Source organism: Neodiprion virginianus, chromosome 6, assembly GCF_021901495.1.
Source record: "Neodiprion virginianus isolate iyNeoVirg1 chromosome 6, iyNeoVirg1.1, whole genome shotgun sequence".
Taxonomy (NCBI): Eukaryota; Metazoa; Arthropoda; class Insecta; order Hymenoptera; family Diprionidae; genus Neodiprion; species Neodiprion virginianus.
In genome coordinates, this window is record NC_060882.1 from 7816810 (window position 1) to 7840791 (window position 23982).

Here is a 23982-nt window from a genome sequence, read left to right on the forward strand (position 1 = left end):
TTTCATCCCTGCAGCAGCAGCACCTAATGGAAATTAGTCAACGGGTCTATCGGTCAATTAAGGCTGGTTAATTACTAGGAGTATAAATTAATATGTTTGTCGGATTGAGGGGGCTTAAACGGGATCCAATTATCGCCGGGTCATTAATGACTTATTGTTATCTGATTTTTCGATACGTCAACCCCCCGTCGAAGTGCGCAGTATTTGTCATCCTGCAGTTTTGCCGGAAGCGAGGACGCGCACCTGGCTGAATTTAATCGAACGACTCAACGTTGAGCACTCTGCAGGAAGCGTAATGGCGAGTAATAGAATTTCCCCACTTCCATTTCGCAGCGAATCACCGACCGAGTGCATCTCCACACCGTGTGCTCATGTGTCTCTCTCTGTGTGTACGTAACTTGCGGCTGTGTGCCTTTAACGTATCTGCATAATACGTAACAGGTTTATCGATTATTAACCCTTTCATTGCTAAGAGCGCTTCCTCCTCCGCGACTCTACTTTTTCATCTTTTAAACTTCGTCCTTGTGCCCTCGCTATACGGATCTCGGTATTGCTCTGCCCCTGACACTCACAATCAGTTTCAATTCAATCTTCTCCAGCACCTCTTCCGTTCCTCTATCCCCAAACTTCTCTGCCTTTTCAGTTTTCATCCGATTTCCCTACGTGCATCGGCTCAGGAGATATATGGCGTGACAACCGTTTTCCAACTTTGCAAGCTCCGGAGAAAATGCAAAAATGAAACTGGACCGTTGAACAAAATTGCATTGTTGAAAATTGATATTTTTTTAACAGTATAACAGAAATTGGAAAAATTTCTTTACGTAAGATCTGTAAATTGCGTAATTCGTCTGTCTAGGTAATTACGAACTGTGAAAAGTATAGTTGTCAAGTTTTAAAATACTTGTCACTGACAGCGAATTTGCTTGTTAACTTATTATCGTTGAAACAGTTTTTTCACTCAACCGTCGGTTTATTGCATCATTTCTCTTTTCCGTTTACCCAATTATCGTTAAATGTCGACACGTTCCAGAACCGCAAAAGCGACAAATTGTAATCGCATTGTGTTCGCAATCTGAACACACGTTACGGCAGCTATCGTACAGCGGTATATTAGAATCCCCTGTACAACAATCGTCGGGAGTTCAAGAACCTTAAATGTAGAAAAAAATGCGGCCAGTGGTCACTCGGCTATAAATATCCCCTTTTCCTTATCCGCCGAGAGCAATATGAAAAAGAAAAAAAAAAAAAAAAAAAACCAATAACCGAGCCGCCGTCGTAAGAATGTGGATGCGGAGTAAATAAGAAATCAATGATAAACGTATATCTACGATTGAAAAGGAAATATGCTCTTCTTTCTCGCTTTGCTCTCGGTGCAGAAAAAATGAAAGGAATTATTAGGAAGGCAATCGGGGGTTCTTAAGAGTTGAGAATGTAAGGGACAGGCGGTGAAGTGGAGAAGGGTCGTTGCGTTCACCCTCCTCCTCCTCCTCCTTCTCCTTCGCGAAATTCGCGGGTCATTTGCATGTAAAATAATCCCTCGAAGGATCCTCCTCCTGCAAAGCGAATGGAATTACTTACGCAAAGGGAGGCGAGGAACGCGACGTCGCGTCGTCCAGGGGGAAGGAAAGGAGGAAAGGGGGACGAAGGGCTGAAGTTGGTAGGTGACTGGGCGAAAACCCTTTCTTTAAACCCGTCCTTCGCCACGGCTTGAATATTCAGGTTCACCCTTTGGATTGTTGGACGGCTTGATAACTGACACGTGTTAATTTGCTACCGAATCGGACTCTTAGTCCGGCTGAATGGCGTTCGCGGTGCGGGTAGAGATTCTGATTGGTCGAAACTCAGGCCGACCATTGTGCCCAATCACGTCGGACTGCGTGGTTCGAATTATCAGAGGGTCAAGTTTTCAGATGATTATAATTAAGGAAATTGACCGGCCAAGAATTATCGATACTTTTCGTCGATTTTATTAGAGGGCTTGTCGCGAATTAGCTATTTAGCGAGTTTTTATATTCGTAACCTAAGAGGATATTCCAAAAAAAAATACTGGTTATGTAAAGAAATTCTTGAATGCCGAGGCTTCATTTTGAATTTTATTCGGAAAACTGTTTTCTACCGAGTCCGTGAAAACATATTACTTTTTATCACTTTGGTATCGTTGAATATTTAATTTTGCACCGCTGCCCCGATATTGATTGTAATTGACAAGAAAAAAAAAATCTCTCAGCGGCTTTTCAGAAAATGGTATTCTGAATAAAATCGTCGATCGTAGATTGAAATGAAACGAATCTACTAGATTTTTAACAATTTCGAAACGATTTCAAGCAAAGCATCGATATCCAACGTTTCCTTTACAATTCCATTACGTTTAAAGAGAATCTTCGTAGCTTACGTCGTTTGGTCGTTCGAATTTGATCCTGAATTTCGCATCACCCAGAAATATGGCTTCGCTTTACGCGCCGCAGAATCGATCTCCGTTGTTTCCGAGCCGATCCCTGAGAGAGGATGGACTTCTCTCGGTCCTTCGAACTTCCGGTAATCGGTTTAAGGCCACCGTTGAATTCATTCGGCGGATGAAACGGAAATTGCCATAAGCTCCCTTCCATGACGCAGTAAGTTCTCCTCTTGCCCATCGCCTTTACCGCTGCAATATCAAACGGTCCAACAGAATCTGCTCTCCGCGTTGCGGAACCTCCGCGTGTATTCCCTTCCGACAAACCAAACTCGATATTGCAGAATAGAGGCATGTCGCCGCTGTGAGAATTGCCGAAGAAACTTGTCAAACGTCTTCGCGGCTCGTGCATCTATTTTTCACAGCATGCGTTCCCGCCTGCAATTGCTGTTATTTCCGCTGGCGAAAGCTCTCGCGTGTTCGCTCGACGTTTCCGAGGTATTCCTCGGCCGGTTTTCACCCTCTGCATGTCTGCGTCTCCGCGTCCATGTGTCTCGGAGTTCTTTGGCGAATGAGATCGCGTGACGCGAATCCTCGGCACACGCCGTCGATCGATCGGGCTCGTGCTCTCACTCTGATTGAATTGAGCCAAATAACCGTCGCTGTTCTGACATCCAATGGAATATTACCCTGTATACCAGCGTTACGCTCCTCGTAGGCCACGAAACCCGGATCACGTCGGATTATCCACGGCGACGGAACAGAAATTGACCGTAATTGCGGATCGATTACTTTTCCTTTCTCTGCGGCGCGCGTGGATCGTTTCGTTAGAAACTCCGTTTATCTTGAAGATCGGTTAAAATGCCAGCTCTCCACATCGCACTGTTAATTAGAAAAATTTCATTGCCACACGGGGAAAATTATACCAATTTGCCTTAAGATCCTCTCTTTTAGCACACCGTATCGGAAATATTACGAAAGAAGTAAACAAAGTGAGCGTTGTACGACGTCGAGCGGATGGGTTAAACTTTTTACACTTTTATTGTAACTTCTTTTTTATTGCCGGAATAAAAACGGAGCGAATAAACTTATCTCACGACTATTGTATATGGAGAGAAAAGTTGGCTAATTGTTTAAAAAAAAAAAAGAGTGTGAATCGTCATTTTATTACTCTTCTTCTTATATCTTCTTTGCCAATTTTATTATCGAAAGCATGGATATACCTGCTTGGTCGATTTTCAAATCATTCGAAAGCGGCACTCGGTAAAGTTTTTATCGTTTACATCGGATAATCGTACTTTTCCGCTTATCCCCTTAATTGATATGGCTGAAAGTGTCGGTTATACAGGTATACGTATAACGTGTGCAATGTGGATGTATACATGTACATGTATATATAAGAAGGAACTTATCGGATTAAATATCGTCACCGAACTCGTGACCGACGATAAACCTGTCACGAAGAGTGAAACTTTTTGTCAGTTATAAAAAATCTACCGCGCCTGCAAAGCCTAGAAAACTTTTTTCACCCAGCCCCCCCGCTGTTTATTGGATAAACTTTCGAGTTTGATGGCTCCCGAGCCTCTTAATTCTGTCGTCTTCTTATCTCCGGAGCTGCTCCTTGTACCCTGTAACTTTCGTTAAACCATGATCCGCACCCATGAGATGTATATTCCCCCAGAATTACAAGCATAAATCAAACTTTTCGAACCAAATTAGATCACGCCCCATCAAAATAACGTAGGTATAAGAGTTTTGCGTGTAGGATAAAAAACAATAAAACAAAGTGAGATAAAATATATATATCCAACAGTTTATTCATCACGCTTCATCAGCGGCTGCAACGCGATCCTCGCGCGTCTCTACGAGGGTGAAAAAAAATTTCTCGCGTATACCTTCGCTCTTGCGAAAACTCGCTTTACAATTCTTCGGTGAAAAAACGTCTCCGGCGGGACTTTGCAGCACCGCCGCCAATATAACGCCCGATAAGAAGAAAATGTTTTCTCGATCACGTCAGCGGCTCGATACCTGCCCATAGAGTGCCGTCCATTGTGTCCATGTCCCCTCGGCCTCGTCGTTTCAACCGTGCGCTCAGCCTCGAGGATCTTATTTTATTTTCTCGTATTTCATTTCCTCTATTTTTCGCGTAGTCGAGAACGAGTCAATTTCGCGAAGCCTGCGACTAAAGAAGAGAAAGAGAGCGAGTGATTTAATCAACGACTTAATGATCGTATTCGACAGAGCACGGAGTAAAATGTGCTCACGTGATTTTTATTATTCTCCCTTATTATTACCGTGGTTGGATCACGAATTGATTGATAACTCGAGGTGAATGACCGAGTTATCTCGTTTATTCCGGGCGTTAACCGGGGCCTAATTATTGGTTTTATTTCAGCCTCCGGGTCGGGATCGGTGATCGGACGAGACCCCCTGCCACCCAGAGCCATCAGCACGTCTCAGCTACCCCAGAGAACGCTGACGCAGCCTCCTCTTCCACGAGGAAACGCGCACCACCCGGCGCATCCGGTTCAGCAAACGACACTTCCGGTCACCCGCCCGTTAGAACGTACCGCCGCCGCTAGCCTAGCCGATATCAGGATCACCTCTGGCGGGTGAGTGTATCCTCCGATACTCGAGATTAATACTACAGAGTTTTGGGTAATTGATAAGGAGTCGAGGAGGGTTAGCCATCTTGGTCGCAAATCGCGAGCGCAACGTCGTTGCCACAATCTTGTGACCTCCTGAGGCAAGCACGAGTTGTACGGTAGAAGAAAAAGTGGTAAAATCGTTGAAGGAAAGACCTCCGGCAATGTTAGGGCTAATCAGACAACATCTCTGCTGTGGATTGGAAATTAATGTGAGAAAATTTGCTTGGCAAAAAAACCTGAGGTGTCAACAATTTGAGAAACGATTTTACAACAGTAACCGTTCACAATTATCAAAAGCTGGTGATTTCTGTCGTATTCTAACGTTCGTGGATTCATTTTCTTTCACCATAAAAGTCCCCAAATATTACCTGACAAATTTTGTTAGAAACAGTTATCCGCACACAGAGAAAAGGATTCATTGAATTTGTCATGTATGGCGAGAAAAATATTTGTTCGATTCAAATAAATGTTGTCTGATGCAACAAAAAAATTGTACGAACAAAATATTGTATCGTCAAGTGAAAACACATTTATTTGAAGTAACAAAACATTTCTGTCCCCGTATTTGATCGCCACGTTTGGTGAGGACACCAAACTTTTTTTCGTACGTAATATGCATCGAAATAAATTTTTCAAACGTTTGTTTTCTGTTTTCTCAACTTTTGACTTCGAGAATGTGCATCATTTGAAGAATTTCGTGAACTTAGAAAAAAGTCTTATACCTACACTTGATATTTCGACTAGAATACTTTTACACCTGTTTTTTTTTTTTTTTTATGATAATTCATTATTTATCCACAGTCCACTTCTATAAACTCCCTTATTGTTTTGTTAACGAAAATATATTTGTTCTTCGATTGACGTAATTTTTTGAAACACATTTACATTCAGTCTCCTTGTCGAAACCCTTGGATCAGTTTTCTCCATCATTTGTTGTCGAGGAAAGATGTAACATGTGTCTAGTCGAGAAATAGAGTTATTCCTGTAAGGAGCCAAAAAAATAAATGACGGCAACATCGCTAACAAAAATGTGGATTTTCCTCGTTTGTCTAACAATAAGTTGTTTTACTCCCGTTCTCAGCTTTAAGCTCGGCAATAAACACCGGAGAATTCAAAATGCTTACTGGTATAATCGGAGTTGCGAGGGTAGGTTAAACTTCTGCCGAGTATTAACGGGTTTTATACGGCAGTTAAAGAGGGCGGGATCCCGGGGTTGCGGTAGGTTTTAGATATAACCTGTAACGGAGGAAAACCCCCTGGGGCGATTTTCGTCTAGCCGAATATCGAGTATAGGTATAAGCCAGGGAAACTGACAAAGCCGAACAAGAAGCATTGTAATGGTCGATAAAAGTTTGAGCTCACGCTGCACATCGTGTTCCTGTGATAAAAGTGTCTTTTTTGTACATTTTTCCCCACCCTTTATTCGCTCTGCGTACGTTTTTCGACTCGGTGTATCGCCGCTATAGAATTCAATCGATTCTGTCTTCAGAGCCAATTCGTTTATTTCAATATTCAATCCGACCGGCCCGGGGCGAATTAATCAACCCTTTGAACGGCGAAATTATCTGACATCCCAGCAATTTTATTCGCGTTCGTAGTCATTAAAGCGAAAAATAAAATTACGATTGTTGGAATATTCGTATGTAATTTCAACTTTTATTCCAATTATTTCACGTCGTATGAGCTCAACGTTCCCAAAGTCTTTGAAAAACTTTTTTTAAATTTGTTATAGATTTTGATCCTTACGGTTGTCCAAAGTTGATCAAGCTACAATACCCGGATGTATTTTTTTTTTTTTTTTGCTGTCTCTTAACGTAATTAGAATTCCGAGATACGGAAGTAATGAAAATTAAAACAAGTGCTTAATTTGATTGTCCTGCAGAGTCTGAGCCAGAATTGCACTCGAGGTGGGTTCGTTTATTTTAGCTTTTCGGTACGTTCGTCCGTTCGTTGAATTGGACGAGATCCAACCAGTGCTGAAATCTGCAGTGGGAGACAAAAATCCCGCGTCTAAAAGTTTTGACAAATAAATATTACGCCCGCTGTACATATTACACGGATTCAGCATAATTTTTTCCCCGCAGAAGTGTACCTTGTACAGAAATAAATAAACAGCATCATCGACCGAACGGATCATTTCGCGGAATGTGAAATTTCTCGGGGGAATTTCTTTCTCACGATACGTAATGTAACTAGCGTCTTCTTAAGGAGAATAAGAGACGTATTAATTGAACAACAAGGCACCAAATTTTTTTTTTCTTCTTCGCCTTCTTCTTTGTACGTCGTCGTTCCATTGCCGGAGATCAGAAACAACATCCGAGATCGTTACCGCGTCCCGAGTGCTTCGAATAAATTTTATTAACCATGACACGGAGAGTTTGAAGGCAGCTGCCGGCTGTGGTGTTTCAATTGAGAGTCGGATTGGCGTATAACTGGCTAAATAACAGCTCGACGCTTGGAGGCTGGTGGATCCGCGTTGAAGGTGACTCGGTCGGGTACTGTTATTGTATAAATTGAATCAACGCCAGTTTGTTTGTGACGCTTGTTACAGGGAGGCGAGAATCACGTCGCCAGGAAACGGCCAGTTGAAGCAGCAGCACCAGGACCAGTCCGCTCAGCGCAGGATGGCCGGACCCTTGAGGGTTATTTCCCCCAATGGACACAGGGTTTCCAGTCCGAACGAGAGCGAGTCCCATTCGCGCAGTCCAAGCAAGTACTTTACTCGTTTTACAGATGGTGCGCGGTTAAAATTAGAGGCCCGTTTCGCCCGTTCCTGATCTTGATCCCAACTGTGCCGCAGGCGCGACCCTTCTCCAAATGGTGCGAAAAGGCACGTTGATCAGTGACCGATGTACACCGTGATCGTTGCATTTTTTTACTTTTCTTTTCGTCTTTCAAACATGAACAGTTTCGACCGTTAACGCGCTGCGGGTTGAAGATTCCAACAGGTTTCGTACCGAGCTGTTGTTCGAGCTTTTCCGAATCCCAATCCCAATCTCACCGGGTATCTCTAACCTTCCTTGCTTCGTACGTGATTCGAATCGCAGAGTAGCGAAGGTCGGGGTTCAATCTACTACCCTGGGATTTCCTATTGTTTCCAAACGAACTTCCCGCGAAGGTACAGGTGTACTTCTCGGTGTGCATTCACTGCGTTATACCGTCGTGAAACTCGCTGCAACGGTCCAGATTATTATAATACCTAGTTCTGATTGTGCATTGTCGTCGCACGAATAGCGACAGAGATACCATCGGATTAATTTACCCTAAGTTTTCCCTTTGCCTTCTGCCAGCACAAAGGCAGCATGTCCGGTTGTCGAGTTGAAGTCACGTATTCCCTCTTTCTCCTCGTCGCCGTTTTCCATCACCGATAATCACTCACCGCGTGCTGGACTGCAGGTAACGTCGCGTTCTCCGCATACTTTTTCAGAAGACGCAACGATTATGACACGCGATTAAACTTTGCGCGCAAACGGTTTGTGTTTTTACGGTAATTCGGTCAATTCTACGGTACATCGTACCGATCGGATTTTTCAACAATTAACGTTATATTTGACGGTAGTAACGAGTTAAACAGAAGTTTGTCTATAAGGGTGTCCACTACTGATTACTATACCTGTAATATATATCGCGTGTTTATGGTTTTACGGACATATGCGCCATTATACGACCTTTCACCACGCGTAAAGGTAAAGCGACGTGTTTTTCTCCCCTTTATATTTACGGGAAAGACATGGGGATACATTCGAAAACGTTGCAATTAAAAAATGTATCAATTAACGGTACAAGGTCGTAAGTACTGACGGTTACGCCCTTTCATCGCGAACTTTATGAAAAATAATCACGTACATTTATGGTGTAATCTCGCCTGTGCCCACATACGACCATATACCGTGTTACGTTCGTTATCATTTTTTGAGGAAATTAAAATTTTTTAATATTCTCCCGTCATCGATAAATCTTCACGTTTCGAACGTTCCTGCATCGTTTATGATGAAAGCACAAAAATGGCGGATGCGACCGTATACCAATTATAAATTTGACGAATAAAAATATATTTTTACGTTGAAATGGCGTATCCACAAAACATAAGTCCTCTTACCTGTATTTATTTTTTCGGCTCATTTTAGTGTAGATATGCGTTTTCGGTACTTTCGTAACGAATTCACCTTTTTGGCGTCTACGTCCTTATACCATTATATATTGGATTATTCGACAGAGCACCAAATCAGTTTATGCCTCATGCTTTCACACACCGGCAGATGAAATAGCAAATCGCACGGTATTTGCGATCAGAATTTCACAACCATCTCACAGTGCAGACGCGACGACGACGAGCCTTGATTCGGCCCTAGGTCTCTGTTTGCCAAGCGCAAACTCTGCAGAATGCAACTGACTATAATGGTCAAATTTGTTGATCTGTAAACGGGGTTAATAATTACGCGAGGCTACGTGGGTGACACGGGCGCAGAGGAAACGGAGCTCCAGAGTTCGGAATCGAAACTCCCTTCCACGAAATTTAAACTCTGATAATAACCGCCTCCGCAGCAGGTCCGGAGGACTAAGTTTCTGGTCCCTGTACCACCTTGGGAACCTCTCGGGGTTTCGGACGTAAGTCGCGTGTCGGGTTTAATTATTCAAAGGGCAAGAAAGAAGAACTGCGGGACGTATGTCACCGCGGCGCAGGTTGGCTCTGGAATAATGGAAAGGCAATGCGGAGCCAGTGAATTCATTCGCTTCGTACCCTACCGTAACGTTAGGGTGCTCTTTGGACGCTCCTTGTTTACCGTATGGAAAGGAAGGTAAGGACAGATGAATTCCGGTAGGGTTTTAGTCGCGACAGCGACCTCGCCGCTCGCTGGTTCAAGGTACATGAACCAAAAGCTGCTCCGACCGGCGCAGGAGCCGGAGAAACGATGAATAATTCATTGTTTGCAGTTGAACTGCCTTTGGCATGCGAGCCATTATGGCTTTAGGCAAGAGACCTTGCGAATCGCCTCGTTGATTTCGCGGATTTCTCTTCGACGAACGACTTTAACCTATTAACCGTGAAAATACCGACATTTTCCATTGATGTCACCCCTTGTTTCCGCGTCCTCTTGCCACGTTTCACGCATCCCTCTGTCGGTATTACTCGATTTTAAAACTGCCGTGCGGCGATGGCGGGAAACCAAGTTTCGAATAAATCCTATTAAATTTCATAGGTGCACCTCCTACGAGCGTGATCCTCGACGCTTCTTGTTTTACACCTTGTTCTCAATGTCATGAAATTTAATCGCTTTGCTCGCAATTGTCTTTGTCCAAATCATCTAATTCCAAAAGTTTCGATCCTTCTACCCCATCGCGATATGAGGGGTTGATCACGGTTCAAACTTTTGTTACTCCAACTCGCGGAATAACTTTACGTTACGATCAAACAATCCTTTTCGTCTTCTTCTGTATATCCAGTGTTACACTTACACGGGTATGTACGGATCTCGTCGACGGAGTGTTTACGAGTTAACTCAACCCTGCAGCTTGAGTCAACTTGACTTGAGGTTTAAACGTGCTGATCTTATTTATTCTTTCGTAAGTTGCGATAAGTCGAGCATGCAAAACACGCGCAAGACCAATAACAAATCTTGATAACAACTACGCACCCGATAAATCTTCGTGTCTTCTTCTCACTTGTTGAAAAATCTACGAGATTCCTAGCAGCTGGAATAAATTGCGCAACAATTTTACGATCGTCTGTTTCGGCAATTGAAATCCGGTTAATAAAATACCGAAAGTACGCACAAATTGCCTTGCTTGATTATCTTCCCATTTACAAATCAATCTTTGTCGTGACCGAATCTGCCTGAGCGATACTTTTTTAATCCGTTATCTCTGTTTCCCAGTTAAAGGGATTGTTGACAATACGTTCGTGTTTGTGTATTGTAATTTTTATCCACTTTCTTTTTTCATTCGTCACCGAAACTCCAAAAGTGTATTTAACAATTTGATTTCGAACGAATATTTCCAGGCGAGCGAACAATCGGCAGTCCTGTCGGTCGAGATATCGAGAGAATTGAACGGGGGGGCGGAAGCAGTGTCGACGTAAATGGTCACGGCAGGCAAAACCATTGCAGTGCCAACAATCGGGACAACAATGAGCTTCTGAACAAAAGGGTGAGTCTCCTCAAAGCTTCGGGATAACAATATCCGTCGGCGTATTAAAACGTCGTAATATAAAGTCGTGTACGAAATTATGCCGTCAATCATTTATGTTTCGTTTAAACTCTGTCAAATTGTCTCAGATTGATTCCCTTTGCGCCGAATTATATCGTCGTTACACGCGTCGGTGTATCGATATCCATTTATCGCCATATGCATGCATCTACCTACTTACGTACCTACCCATGGTAATTCAAGCCGAGCTGTTAATCCTCGCGTCAAAACGTAGGGTTTCCTTACAACATTAAAGAGGCGCGATGCCAGCGGCTGTTATGTTCCATTATAGGTATACTGCATGTACCACGTGCAATAACCCATGTATTACAGGCTTAATCGACTAGAAGTCTGTTTAATTAATAATCAACTGGGTTACGTAACCCTCGTGTTAAATATGTTACCGCGCATGAGTCGTATTGCCCGGAGACCATATATTGTGTTCAAATTTCACCCTGCGATAATTACACGTGTAAATCGTGGTAGAGCTGAAATTTCTGAGCACCAACAGATCTGAAAATGTTTTGGTTTTTTTCTCTCTCTTTACGAGATCATGGAATTCGTTATTTCAGTCTTGTATCACGTAGGGTGTTCTTTATTTCTTATTTTACAATTATTAAATCCGAATATGAGACTTCAAGCTTATGTAAAACAGATTTTACATACAAGCGAGGACGTGGAAGAAGTAGAGATGAAACGATCTAGCTGCAGATTTATTTTTCCACACCGTGTGAAAATCGTTGATTATCTAATCGCTATTTCGAAAAACGAACGATTCGAATATTCAGAGAGGATTCATCTGTTTCCAATTAAGTTCCAATCACCTTCGAAAGCTTTTCGTCATTACTCATTGGCGGAAAAACCGACGAGTAGGTATACTTCAGACCGACAAGTTCTGTTTCAAATTGAGAAATTAGAGCGGAACGAGTGGTAGGGATAAAAAGTGAGAAAGAGAGAGAGAGAGAGATTTGCTGCGGGCTGAACCGATAGCGGGATATTGAAATTAACTTTCAACGATATTAAACACGATCCAGCGCATTTGGTATAACACACGCGTCAACGTCGATTGTAAAATTGTAAAATATTGAAGCACACGAAACACGCCATGCACCGGACGCAACCCGAGCAGCACTCGACTTCCGCCAATTGTGTAGAACAAACCGTTTCACGGAAGACAGAGATAAAGAAAAACGAAGAGAAAAAAGGGCACGGATAAATACACTATTCTTAACTAGTTATGCTGCCGCACAGTTGCCAAATGCAAAGCGGAATTACGTTTCGACCTGCCTGAGCAATTGCGACTAACGATAAAGGAACTCAACGTTTTTACATGCTTGGATAAATATTAAGGCTCCGCCAGCAGCAATTTTACACTTGTGCGCGTGTGTGAGTGTGTGTGTGTGTGTATGTTTTCTTTTACTTTTTCTTTATTGTACTTGGACTATACAACGCACCGATGACTGGATAAAGTGATCGGAATTTCCGGTGACAAACGTTTGACGATGATAATTGGTCAGGCACGAGTATCGTTTCGTTTCGTTTCGTTGGGTTTGATATTTTTATCGAAGGAGTTTGGGGTCTGAAAGTATCGAAGAACGTTAATTATTAATTAGAAAGATTTGCATCTTGCGCAGTTTCATTAACAGCTCTCTTGTGCCTGCTTTGAATATATAGTAGAGCGGTGATAATTGTCCGCTGGTACTGCACTGCCGCTAAACTCTGCTGAAATAGTTACAGTAACTAGTGTCCCGGTAATTGTTATACTTGTCCTTAACAACGCATTTCCACCATTGCTCTACGTGTATTTTAGTACGTACGTAGGTACAATGTACGTACATACATACCTGAACTTCGGTACAGCGGAATTCGGCTATGTAGGCTGCTTTCGTTGGTGGACTAATCAATTTAAATCACGTTTCCAAAATTGTTGAGACCACGCACACTGGCGTTGCTGAAAGCTACGACTAAATCACGCTTCATTCGCGGTATTTAACCCCGTAAATTTATTCGTTTCATTTCGTTTCCAATTACTTTCGTCCAGAAACATCGACGAAGCTTCAAGTACCTACTCCTTCTACAATTCGAATGCGATACAGTTGGCTAGTCACCAAATTATTACTACAGTTACAAACTTCGTCAGGTTTGGAAAAAAAGAAGAGACAATGGTAGAAAAACCTTGGAACTGTTGGACTTGCCCCAAAATTCTCAACGGAACTTTACTCTTATTTGACTTACGGATGTGTGTTATACACGCGTGTGTGGGTGGGTGCGACGAATCGATAGACAGCGAGGGGATCATCCATCTCGTTTGTGCTAATCGTTGGAATTAACCGGAGTAATTCGACAACGATAATTAACCTATATCCGTAGTAAATCGCAATTATTGCACGGAGACGAGATTGCGAGGGGACGATCAAGTCGCGAAGGCTTGACGAATATCACCGAGGATAAGATATTTCTTGAAATTTCACGTCTCTAGGGGAAAATCGTTGAAGAACATTGCGTTAATGGACACTGGCAATAACTTGCGCACGTGTTACAGTACGCCGAGTTTAAAAATTTTTTTTGCATTCTTTAAATCGTTCATCATATTGGCGATACAGTTTAAATTCTCTGGAGTAACACAACGCCTGGCGAATATATGTGTACAGCTAATATGTAGAATGTAGATGCAGGTATATCGCGTATAGCGTGTTGATTAATGCGTCAACCCTGCCACATCACTCACCCAGTCTCATAACACCTTCCACCACCGTACACTCTGCATTAATTACTGTATTAACTCTTGCGCCTGTCACGATGCCAGGGTATGAGAAGGGGTGTACCTATTTATATTCGTTGCTGTTTGCCGCTTATGTCCATATGCTATATTTTATAATACACGTCTCCCCGTGAACGATGTTAAAAATGCCCTGCAACGTAAACCGTGACCTCAAAATTCCCACAAACGTGACCCCCCGGCAAAAACTAGAGTTTGGTTGAATTTTAATTTATTTTTTGTTTTTCACTATCAAGTATAATACGATTTTTTTTTTTTTTTCATTGCGCAAGGAAAGTCTGGTGGTCTGTAATTAAATTGGCGGAGTAAACGAGCCTCGTTCTTTTCAATTTGGCTAATTTTCTTCACATAATTGCGGTCTTGATGTAAAATTGGGCTCGTATTTCGGCCCTCTGTAAATTGTATACAATATGCCATCAGGTATGGTTAATAATTCTTACCCCGCGGGTTTCCGGATTGCGATGATGATGGTGACAGATTCTACCTCCGCCAAACTCTGGCATTAGTCGAAATTATTCTCCCTTGGTCATTAATTAATTTAATTTTTTAATGCATCAACAGCGATAACTTTTATTTAACATCGCTGCGACCTCATTCCGGAAAGAGTAAAATATTACGCTTTATTATACACAGACTGCTGTATGAAATGTACGTAGATTTTTCGTGCAAAACCCCGTTCGCTCCGCGTAAGCGCCTCAGATCCCATTCCTGATTTCTTCGCTCCCAGGAGGGGAACAGTTATACGTATACAGATACATTTGTACAGGCAGAAAAATGAGATAGTAACAAGTGAAGCCGCCGGAGGATTGTAAAATACAAATACGGATATATCGGAGGCATGTTACCAAAGTAATTTCCTTCTATCTCTTCGATGGCTCTTCGAGTCGGATAAATTCAAATAAAATCACCCGAGTCTTTCGACCTACGTTCTTGCGAGATTTTTTACGTACACGTGTATTTTGTACAATCGTAAAACTCGTAGCCAAAGAAATTTTTTCGATATAATCTCGGTTGAATTGTCAACGATCGAAATTCACCCTCAATTAAAACAATTATTTATTGATACAATCGTCAAATCCGTCTCTGATTCTCTGTCGCTCAAATGGAAAATCGCTGCAACGAAACGTAAAAGCCGGAAAAATACCAGCAGTGATACAACGGTGATTAGAATTTATTTATTTATTTATTTATTTTTTTTTTTTTCGCCAAGAACCACGGCGCCTAATTATCCTCCAATCAGGCCAGTCCGGTTCGCCTGCACCAATCAACGGATCAATTCGTGCGCGGACTCGACATGCCAAATATAAACGGACGGGTCCTGCAGCTCTCCGAATTTCCTCTTCGCCGCAGTATCGTGCCTGGAATATAAAGTGTGCGCGTTTGAAAAGTGCGGCGAACAGTTCAGGCGGCTACTTTATAGCTCGATGTATATTATCATGTAAAAAATCGTTGCATCCGCGTTCCGTCCGACGCGTTTTAATTGAATTCCGATTAAAGCTCGTAAGCGGGCAATCCGGTATTGGAAAATAAAATTTTCCGTTTGCGGATAAAAGACTGGAGGGTGTGTTACGAGAAGACGAAAGCAATCGTGCGATGTTATTATGCTGATTGGGTTCGCGTTTGAAGAAACGAGAAACAAAAGTGACGACACGGGGATGATCGAAGAGCCTGACGATATTTAAACGCCCTCGAACAATTCCGGAATATTGAAGGCGGATCGGAGATCAAACAGCGAAGAAAAGTAAACTCGTGAAAAATTGAAAACGCGCATGAAAACGTGATCGTTACTTCTATCGAAATATTATTGTATCGAGGTATTTGCAGAGCAGAGAAATACGCCATGTAAATCCGGTGTTGTAGGATTTTTTTTTACAAACAAAGATCTTCTTGCCAATTTCAATGATGGATCGTACTCCACTGGAAAACAACGAAGTCGCGTCTTTTGATTTATATTCGGAATCAGGATTCGCGAGTAGTCGATTTACATGCGATTGATCTGAATTTTGGCACGACAAGACCGATCTAATCGTAAGTGAATCCCATCCAATGGCCGGAAGTATTTATTATGTAAGCTGGAAAAAATTTAAATTGTTACTACGTCAACAGAAAATTATAGGCAAAATTGGTTTATGTTGTATTATTACAATAACGATTGAAATATAGTTGGAATTGCAAGAAAATATGTAAAAGTAACTGCTTAGTGTGATTAAGTCGTGAATTATCATATTTTATGCTTATTGCAACTTTAAATCAGTTTGTTTAGTTAGCTTGACTTTTGAAACCAAAAAATCTCTTGAAATAAATTTGTTCATTGACTATCGCAGGTGACGATTAAAATCGAAGATGACAGTAAAACCTGCTCGAATTTCTAGTTACAGCTACGCATCTCATTCATAATTCGCAACCATAGCAATATGACATTTTTGTTTCCTCGATTTATGGTAAAAAAATGGAAACAGCTGAGAACTGTACGGTAACCACAGCTGGTTAAGTAGCAACGTGCATGCGCCAGACGTCTATCCGATCATTGACGCGGCTGGCCGGTTATCCGAGCACATGAACGCACCCCGAGGTTAAACTCGAGACGTGATAGTAGGTACACCTAATCCATCGTCATGGGGATGGAATGCCGCAGATTCGGATGAATTATTTGGGACGAAATCCGCGCAAGAAACCTTCGGGATTCCCGAGGCCAATTGGCAGACCGCCCGATCCCGACTCCCAACCTGGTACTAGGACTGGTTCCTCAAGCTCTGCCGGGGGAGTAAGAAGAGATGAGGGCAGAGGCCGGAGCGAACCGATCCCTCTACAAAAGACACAAAACGAGGACAAGGGAAGAGGGGAGGAGAGGAGAGGAGACAAGACACCTACACCTACACCATTCGGACCAAACACACCTCTTGGACTCTCCGGTCTCCAGATACTGCCGGTGATCCACGGGACGGTTACGTCCAGTTGCAGTACCGGTTCCTCCGGGATAGGAACACCGTCGAGACGCGTTCGGGGCTTAGTTTAATACCTGAACCTTCGAAACCACTTGCGGTTGCGCTCGTTTTAAATATAGAAGTGAAGTTCATAATCTTATACTCTCTGGGTACGTTCCTTTCTCTTAAGTGAATATTTGAATGCGATGAAAACGCGGATTTTTTAAGAAATCCTCCACTTGGAAAAATTCCTTGTTTTCTTTTTTTTTTTTTTCATCATAGTTACGCAATGCTAGAAGATAGTAACAGAATCGCCGTCGTTGTTTTAATGATGTTATAGTTGGCGACAATACATTTTCTGAATATTAAATCTGTTTGTTCGGTTGACTGAATTTTTTTTTTTTTTCGTTTTTTTTTCAGACGTGTACGGTCTTGGCATCATTTGATGTTGCCCTAGTATCAAATTGTCATAACAGTTGCCAGAAAATATAATACTAATGTCCGCAATCAAAAACCATGGTCACATGTCCCAGATTTTCTGGACCCGTGGCTACAAAACTCGCAATCATCTTATACCAGGAACTGTATTCTTTCGTTACGGTAAATTTGATAATAGCTAATGACTGTATAATAACCATAATTCGAGGAATTTCGAGGTCATTAGCTACGTTTGGAGAAGGTTGACAATCAGGTTAAAGAATTTGATTCTTTTAATCGAGTTTCATTACCAATCAATTAAATAGTTTATACCTGCAGTTGGTTATTGAGAGTCGAATGGCTCAGGATTATTTCATTCGCAGCTCGAATATTTATACGTAGCTTTAAATTTAACGAAGATCAGTTAATTGTTTTACCAAATGATTTGAGTTAGCTACGAATCGAATATTTTATCCAAGTTTATTTTTAACCTTTGTCTCGTTGAATCATAGCGCATAGTAAATTATTTACGCTAATCAAATCAACGAAGCTCACTTGTTATTTGTACGCAATGATTCGTTATAACATATTTCAAACTCAAAACAACGAACAGTTAATTTCGAAAAATGAATTGATGCACGTTACGTAACAGTTCTTTGCTTTTTTTTAAATATTTTTTTTTTTTCAAATTTTAACCGCTGATTAAGGCTTACATTATACTTACAAGTGAGAAACTAATCCTGTTTAGAGCACCGCTTGCGCTCGCAACTTATGTGTATAATAATCGTATATGAGTCCGTGTTTATGCCTCGTATACCGAGCCGGCAAGGTTGATCCGGTACTGGAACTAAAGTCAGCGAGTTGTAAAACTTGGTCTCGACGTCCGTAAAGTCGTCCGAGCACGGAGGGCAGTTTCAACTGGAAGAGCCGTGAGCCTGGAGGAATGAATGGCTTCCCCAGATTAAGGGGGTTTTCCTTAATGCCGACACCTACGTCGCTCGGATGGCGTGCGATGACCGCAACAAGGGAGCTTTTGGTCCTTAACTTTTCCCGCTTATATACTAACAGCCACGCGAAAAGCTCAAAAATACAGTATTTTTTTTTCTCGCCATTAGTTTGTCTTCATTAAAAGGCACGGCGTTTAATTTTTTTTTTCTTCTCTTTCTTTCATTGTTTCATATATTTTCATATATATTTTTTCTCTCGGACTCTCTAATACGTTTTTCGGAGATACCATTGTGTGTCTTTATTATAGATATAATTTACCGCGTCACGGCGAAAGCGTTGGCTATAAATTTTTTCCACTTTTATATACCGTAAATAATGCAATTTTTTAAACGTTTTTCTCCAATTTATCATTGTTGGTATTATTTCGTTTCTACATTTACGTGCGCATTTTTATGTAACGTTTTTTTTTCTTGCAGTGACAACTATAAGTTTCCCCTTGGCAGAGTAAATATTTCTATGGGTATTAAGCGTAATCCAGATCGTACCGTCATTTTATAAAGCCTCGCATCTCGCCCAGCTTTTTCTATACACGCATATTTATAGCCGAAATACGAATAGAGTATATCTCTATCGTCCGGGTAGCAAAGTAAGCCAAGCCTAGTTGTACGATCGGGATTAATATAAATTCTAAACGGAATGAAATAAATTTGACTGCAGAATCTCAGACCCGTCAAATTTATTTCGCGTTCTATCGTGCTCGCAAATCAGCCATCGCGCCCTTTCTTTCGTCTATAGCCATGAAATTCACGATATCAGGATTCGATAAAATAATTTACGAACATTTAGTTTCCAGATTGTATCAATTCCCTGCACAATTTTAGACCCGGAATCTATCTGAGACAATTTTTAAATATTTATTGTTAAACTGTGATGAAATTTTGACAGCTGGAAACGCAGAGAAGACGTCTGGATAAATCGTTGACGTTTACTGTAATTGATTTAATTTTATTTAATATTTGATTTTAAATGTATGACTCAAAAATATCCCCGAGTTTGAAACTTGTCGCATGCCCTCGTGTAGCCTGGCGAAAATCCTCACCGAGGTGGAAAAGGATCAGGAGGTGACCTGGTCCAGGTTTCAGCCGGAGAATTGCTGGGTCGAACCCACGAGGAATTGGTTTTGCTACTGATCCAGCTACGCCGGCAAAGTGCAACGCTCTGCAAAGCCATGGAGACTTGTCACGTCGAAATTGAATCTCAGGTGTTTATTTTAACCGTCTTGTAACGGCGGCATTTTACAGGTCACGGTGGCGGGGTTGGGTATTGTGGCCTGGGAATATTCCGTTGCTCACTTCCCGTGGAAGACGAAAATTGGCTGGCCGATTAACCATTAACCAAGTCGCAGCTTTTATTCACTGCATTTCACACCTTGTACGCCATTAGGATGGCATATATAGTGAAAAATAACGCTGTCGTACAAGTGATAATAATTACTTGTTCTCCCTGATTTGTTTTCATTTCATTTATTCGAATAATACGTAATCGAATGTCGTAAATTTACTAAAATCAAAGCAATGGCTGTTTGGTCAAATTTCTCTTCTCCAACGACTATATATTGGCTAGTTGTAAGGACTGTTCAAATAATTTGAGGCATTTTGAATCTCCAAAACAGTCAATTGATTCGAATAAAAAAATGTACCGAAATGAAATTTTTTTGATTCCAGTCAAGCAAGTATCTTGGGGATTTTAAAAACGTCTCGAATTATTTTAGCGGACCTTGGAGAATACTTCGACTTTTTGTGAGAAAAGAAAAATTGAATTAAAAAAAAAAAACCCATTGCTTGAATCAAACAAATTGTTGATGAAACGAAGAAAAAATCGCGAGAACAGGCGAATACATTTGCTTGTTAAAAAGCAACGGTTTTTTCCCAATATTGTACAAGCAGACGGCTGAAAAAGTGTGTCAATTTTAGGAAGTTACGCCTCAACGTCTAATCATTCAATTGGATCGGAGTTTGTTTTATTAAAAATTTGTGGGCCGAGCCTGATGTGCATATTTTTTCACCGAAATGAACAAATATAAATCACCTTTTCAGTCCTCTGTTCATACATACACCCTTAAGTTGTGTCCTGCTTAAACCTGCATCCCTTTCATATCGCCGCCATTTTATTCCCCCTGTGTATTAAAAGTGGAGAATATATTTGCATTGCACTTGACGAAGTTTCTTCAGGTTCTCTTCCAATATCGAAGAATAGTTGGCTCGAATATTGTTACGGTCGTTTGGAAGTATATTCTGAATGGTTCTTCTGCAGTTTGAAACGCCTAATGGAGCATAGCACGATCGTTCGGAAAGAGTTTAATAACGAATGCAACAACCTGTGAGCTTATCGGAATAATTCCATCAGCGCGATTTGATACTATAGTCGATACGGCGAATAGTCTCGTTCGATTCCTGTTCGCGAAATCAAATCAACTCTGAAAATATAAATGCACATTTAACCATTTGCGAACGTTTTTTAGCTTTTTAATTTTTTTTCCCCTCTAGCTCGAAACGGGAAATACAATTTTACGTATCAATTAGTTCTACTCTACATTATGAATTATTTTAAAATGCCTAAGTCTAGGTGATCGATCCTTCGTCATTATTATACAGATTTACCAAGCTGTTTTTCTTTCTGTTACTTTTTTTTTCGTATAAATTTCAGGCGTATTCTCCTTACAATTTTCTATATTCTTTTCTTGTTCATGTATTAATTAACGAATGCAACGTCTTAATCGTCGGAGCGATGGCACTTCACGCGAAATAAATAAGTGGAGGAAGGAAAAACAGGCGCCAAAATTTGAATGACAATGTTGAAGAAAGTAGCGAAAAATGGAAAATGAAACTGTAATTAGAAATTCCCTTTCTCTCTATACTTGACTCTCTATCTGTATCTCTCTTTCTCTCCCTACACGCGAAACGGTGCAAATTAATTTTTTGTCAAACGAATTACGGGCATGAAATTGAACGAGATTGGAAAATATGATTATTTACGAATCGGTCTAGCCATGATGAATTTTTCACCGAATGAACAACGTTCAGGGGATCGTTTGCACTTTGGTTGTAACGTGGAGAATTTGAAAAAATTTCTACTTCGTCTGTACAAGGTCTTGGGCATTTTTATGGCTGCTTATGGACGCAAGCAAGCAGCAAGACCGTCTCTCTCCGATCGGCGTGACTCTCTCATAGTCTTTCAATCCATAATGTCAGTCTTTCGCGTTATCGCGACAAAATCGCGTGATTAAAAAACTTGATGAAATCCAGGGCGTTGATTGTTTCGACGGGGGAATGTAGATTGGAGCCGCGAGGCCATCAGGAACTTGAGACGAGACTTAAGACAGTGGCTGCAGAGAGAAGACTGACGTTTAAACCAATGAATCGATAAACGGATTCGCGCGGTCGGAGGATGAAGGAGGCGGGAGGTGAAATTTCAATTTCAGTTTCGAATTTCGAACAGCGTCGATTAATCGTCGACGAGTTCGTCGCCCAATGTATACATAGACATATGTACTAATACACGTAGGTATGTATACATATCTCGTATATGATGGGCGATGGTACGTTTGCAGTTCAAATTTAATTAACGTTGTAAAAAGTTGTAACTCGTTGAAAATTCCTCGGTATTTATACACTCTAGCTATTTGTAAGTATGCGTATACGCATGCGTGTGCCTTTGTTCCGACTGAAACTTCTCACGGATTATGAAAATGTGCAAAGGGACAATGTTTAATGGAGGTTGGGAAAAATTTATCTTTCACGGTTGGCAAGTTTGTCCCTATTGTACGTTATACCTATATACCATGATATACTCAAACATCCGTTAGCTTACTTACGAGTGTAGAAATTTTGCGTATTGTTACGTTATACTTGCATTAATAGTAATTATTTTATCAACCGTGAAACCCAGAATATTCGCGATTTAGTTGAGACGAGTATATTAACTTCGGGGCTGAATTAACCAAACAGAATACGAATTAAACGCGATATTCGCACATGTATAACATGTAACATTTTTCTAGATTGTATCTCTACGCGACTTTTATTAAAAAAAATTAATTTGCACAGAGATCCGGAATTAAACAATTAGTTCGTGCCTGCAACACAGCGCAGTTTCACACTTTTCGCAATACCTACGTGTGTCATATGTAGCAACGGATATGCTACAGAGGAAACAGTTCGAACGAATGTGAGAGATAAAATAGAAAAGAGAGAAAAAAGGTTGGAACAAATGGTATTTCGCAAACTTTTCAGGAAGCGTCGAATTAACCCAACGCTGACGAATCACCCAAATTATTCTCGATCGCGTTTTTTCTCTTCGTTTTCTTTTCTTTTTTCTCTTACTTTTTGCGCGTACCGCGGGCAGCGGTGTTCACGAGGCTAGGCACGATCTCCAATTTTATTTATTTTCATTTTATTTTTTTTTTTATTCTGTTGTTCTATTCTCCCGTCGTCGAAATCCTTTTTCTCCCTCGCTTCGCAGTCGTCGTCCTGTTTCCTTGTTGAATGTATGTGTTCCATCCTGTTTCCCGCTGATCCAACAGATTCGGTCATGGGCTGTTTTTTTTTTCTTTCTCTCTCTCTGTCCCTCTCTTTCTCTCACTTTTCTCCGACGAACGGATCTTACACAACGTCACGTCATTAAACCCCATTCCGCGTTCGTCTGGCGTCCGAAGGAATCAACCTAACGCGACTTCGTGCAATCACTTCGATAAGTAGACTGCGAAAAGGCGTTCAACTCGATACGGCCGAACGTTGATCGTCGAATTGTAAAAGCGCAACGTCGCCCCGTTTCCCGCTTTCTTCCGCCGATTTAATACCGCAACAACGTACCGGACAATAAGAAACAGGTTGAACATCGAAGAAAAAAGCATAAAGGAGAAGAAAATTATAACTCTGAAAAAATAATAAACCATGTCAACGAAAGTGGAAGCGAGTCAAACTTTGTTACGGGAGTGACTACCGTGCAACGGCTTCGCATTGATTATCAAAGCCACAAATGGACGGATACCTATTTTATTTTCTCTTTTTTCCTTAATTTTTTTTTTTTTTTTTTTGTTTTTTTTCTCATTTTACCTTTTTACGACCACGCCAGGCAAAATTGAAGGTGTCGGTTGACTATCAGTCGTCGAGAGAGAGGCAAGGCGACGCGGAACGTCCGGGACGGCTCGTTGTGGACGGCACACTGCCACTAACGTAAGCCACTTAGGCATGCCGGCAAAGATCGCCTTTGCCTTTCTATAATAGAACTGGCCGGACGCTTGTTCGGTACTAAATAATACCTCAGTTCGCGTCCGCTCGATTCAGGCGAACATTCGGAAATTTGTTCGACGTCGCGCGGTTTTAAGAAGCTTTCCGAAATCGGCTAAAAATCGCAAACTCGACTGTGGGAATATATAATTACATTCGATTCTGCGAACGGTAAACAAAAGTGACTTAATTTAGTTAATCGTCTTCACCTGTAAAATATCAATATGGTTGCTCGTTTTAAATCGGTGTTTCTAATCCCTTAACATCTCGTGACAGGTGATCCACGTGATGACGTTTTGTACTTTTAATGTTCTTAGAGCAGAGGTGAAATACAGAAGGTCTAGTTTCTGAAAGGTAAAATGTAGGAACTATCCGATATTATAATACGTTATAGATTATA

At 41.3% G+C, this 23982-nt stretch overlaps 1 protein-coding gene across 5 annotated transcripts in view; it reads left to right on the forward strand.

Annotated features, from left to right (window-relative positions):
• The window catches only part of LOC124307620 (uncharacterized), a 142219-nt gene that overhangs the window by 102150 nt on the left and 16087 nt on the right, over positions 1-23982 (forward strand). For all 5 annotated transcript variants that reach the window (XM_046769501.1, XM_046769503.1, XM_046769505.1 and 2 more), the window contains exons 12-16: positions 4788-5004; positions 7592-7749; positions 11042-11187; positions 19240-19284; positions 19376-19555. In XM_046769501.1, the coding sequence (XP_046625457.1) occupies positions 4788-5004; positions 7592-7749; positions 11042-11187; positions 19240-19284; positions 19376-19555 (746 nt within the window). The remainder of the gene's footprint in view (positions 1-4787; positions 5005-7591; positions 7750-11041; positions 11188-19239; positions 19285-19375; positions 19556-23982) is intronic.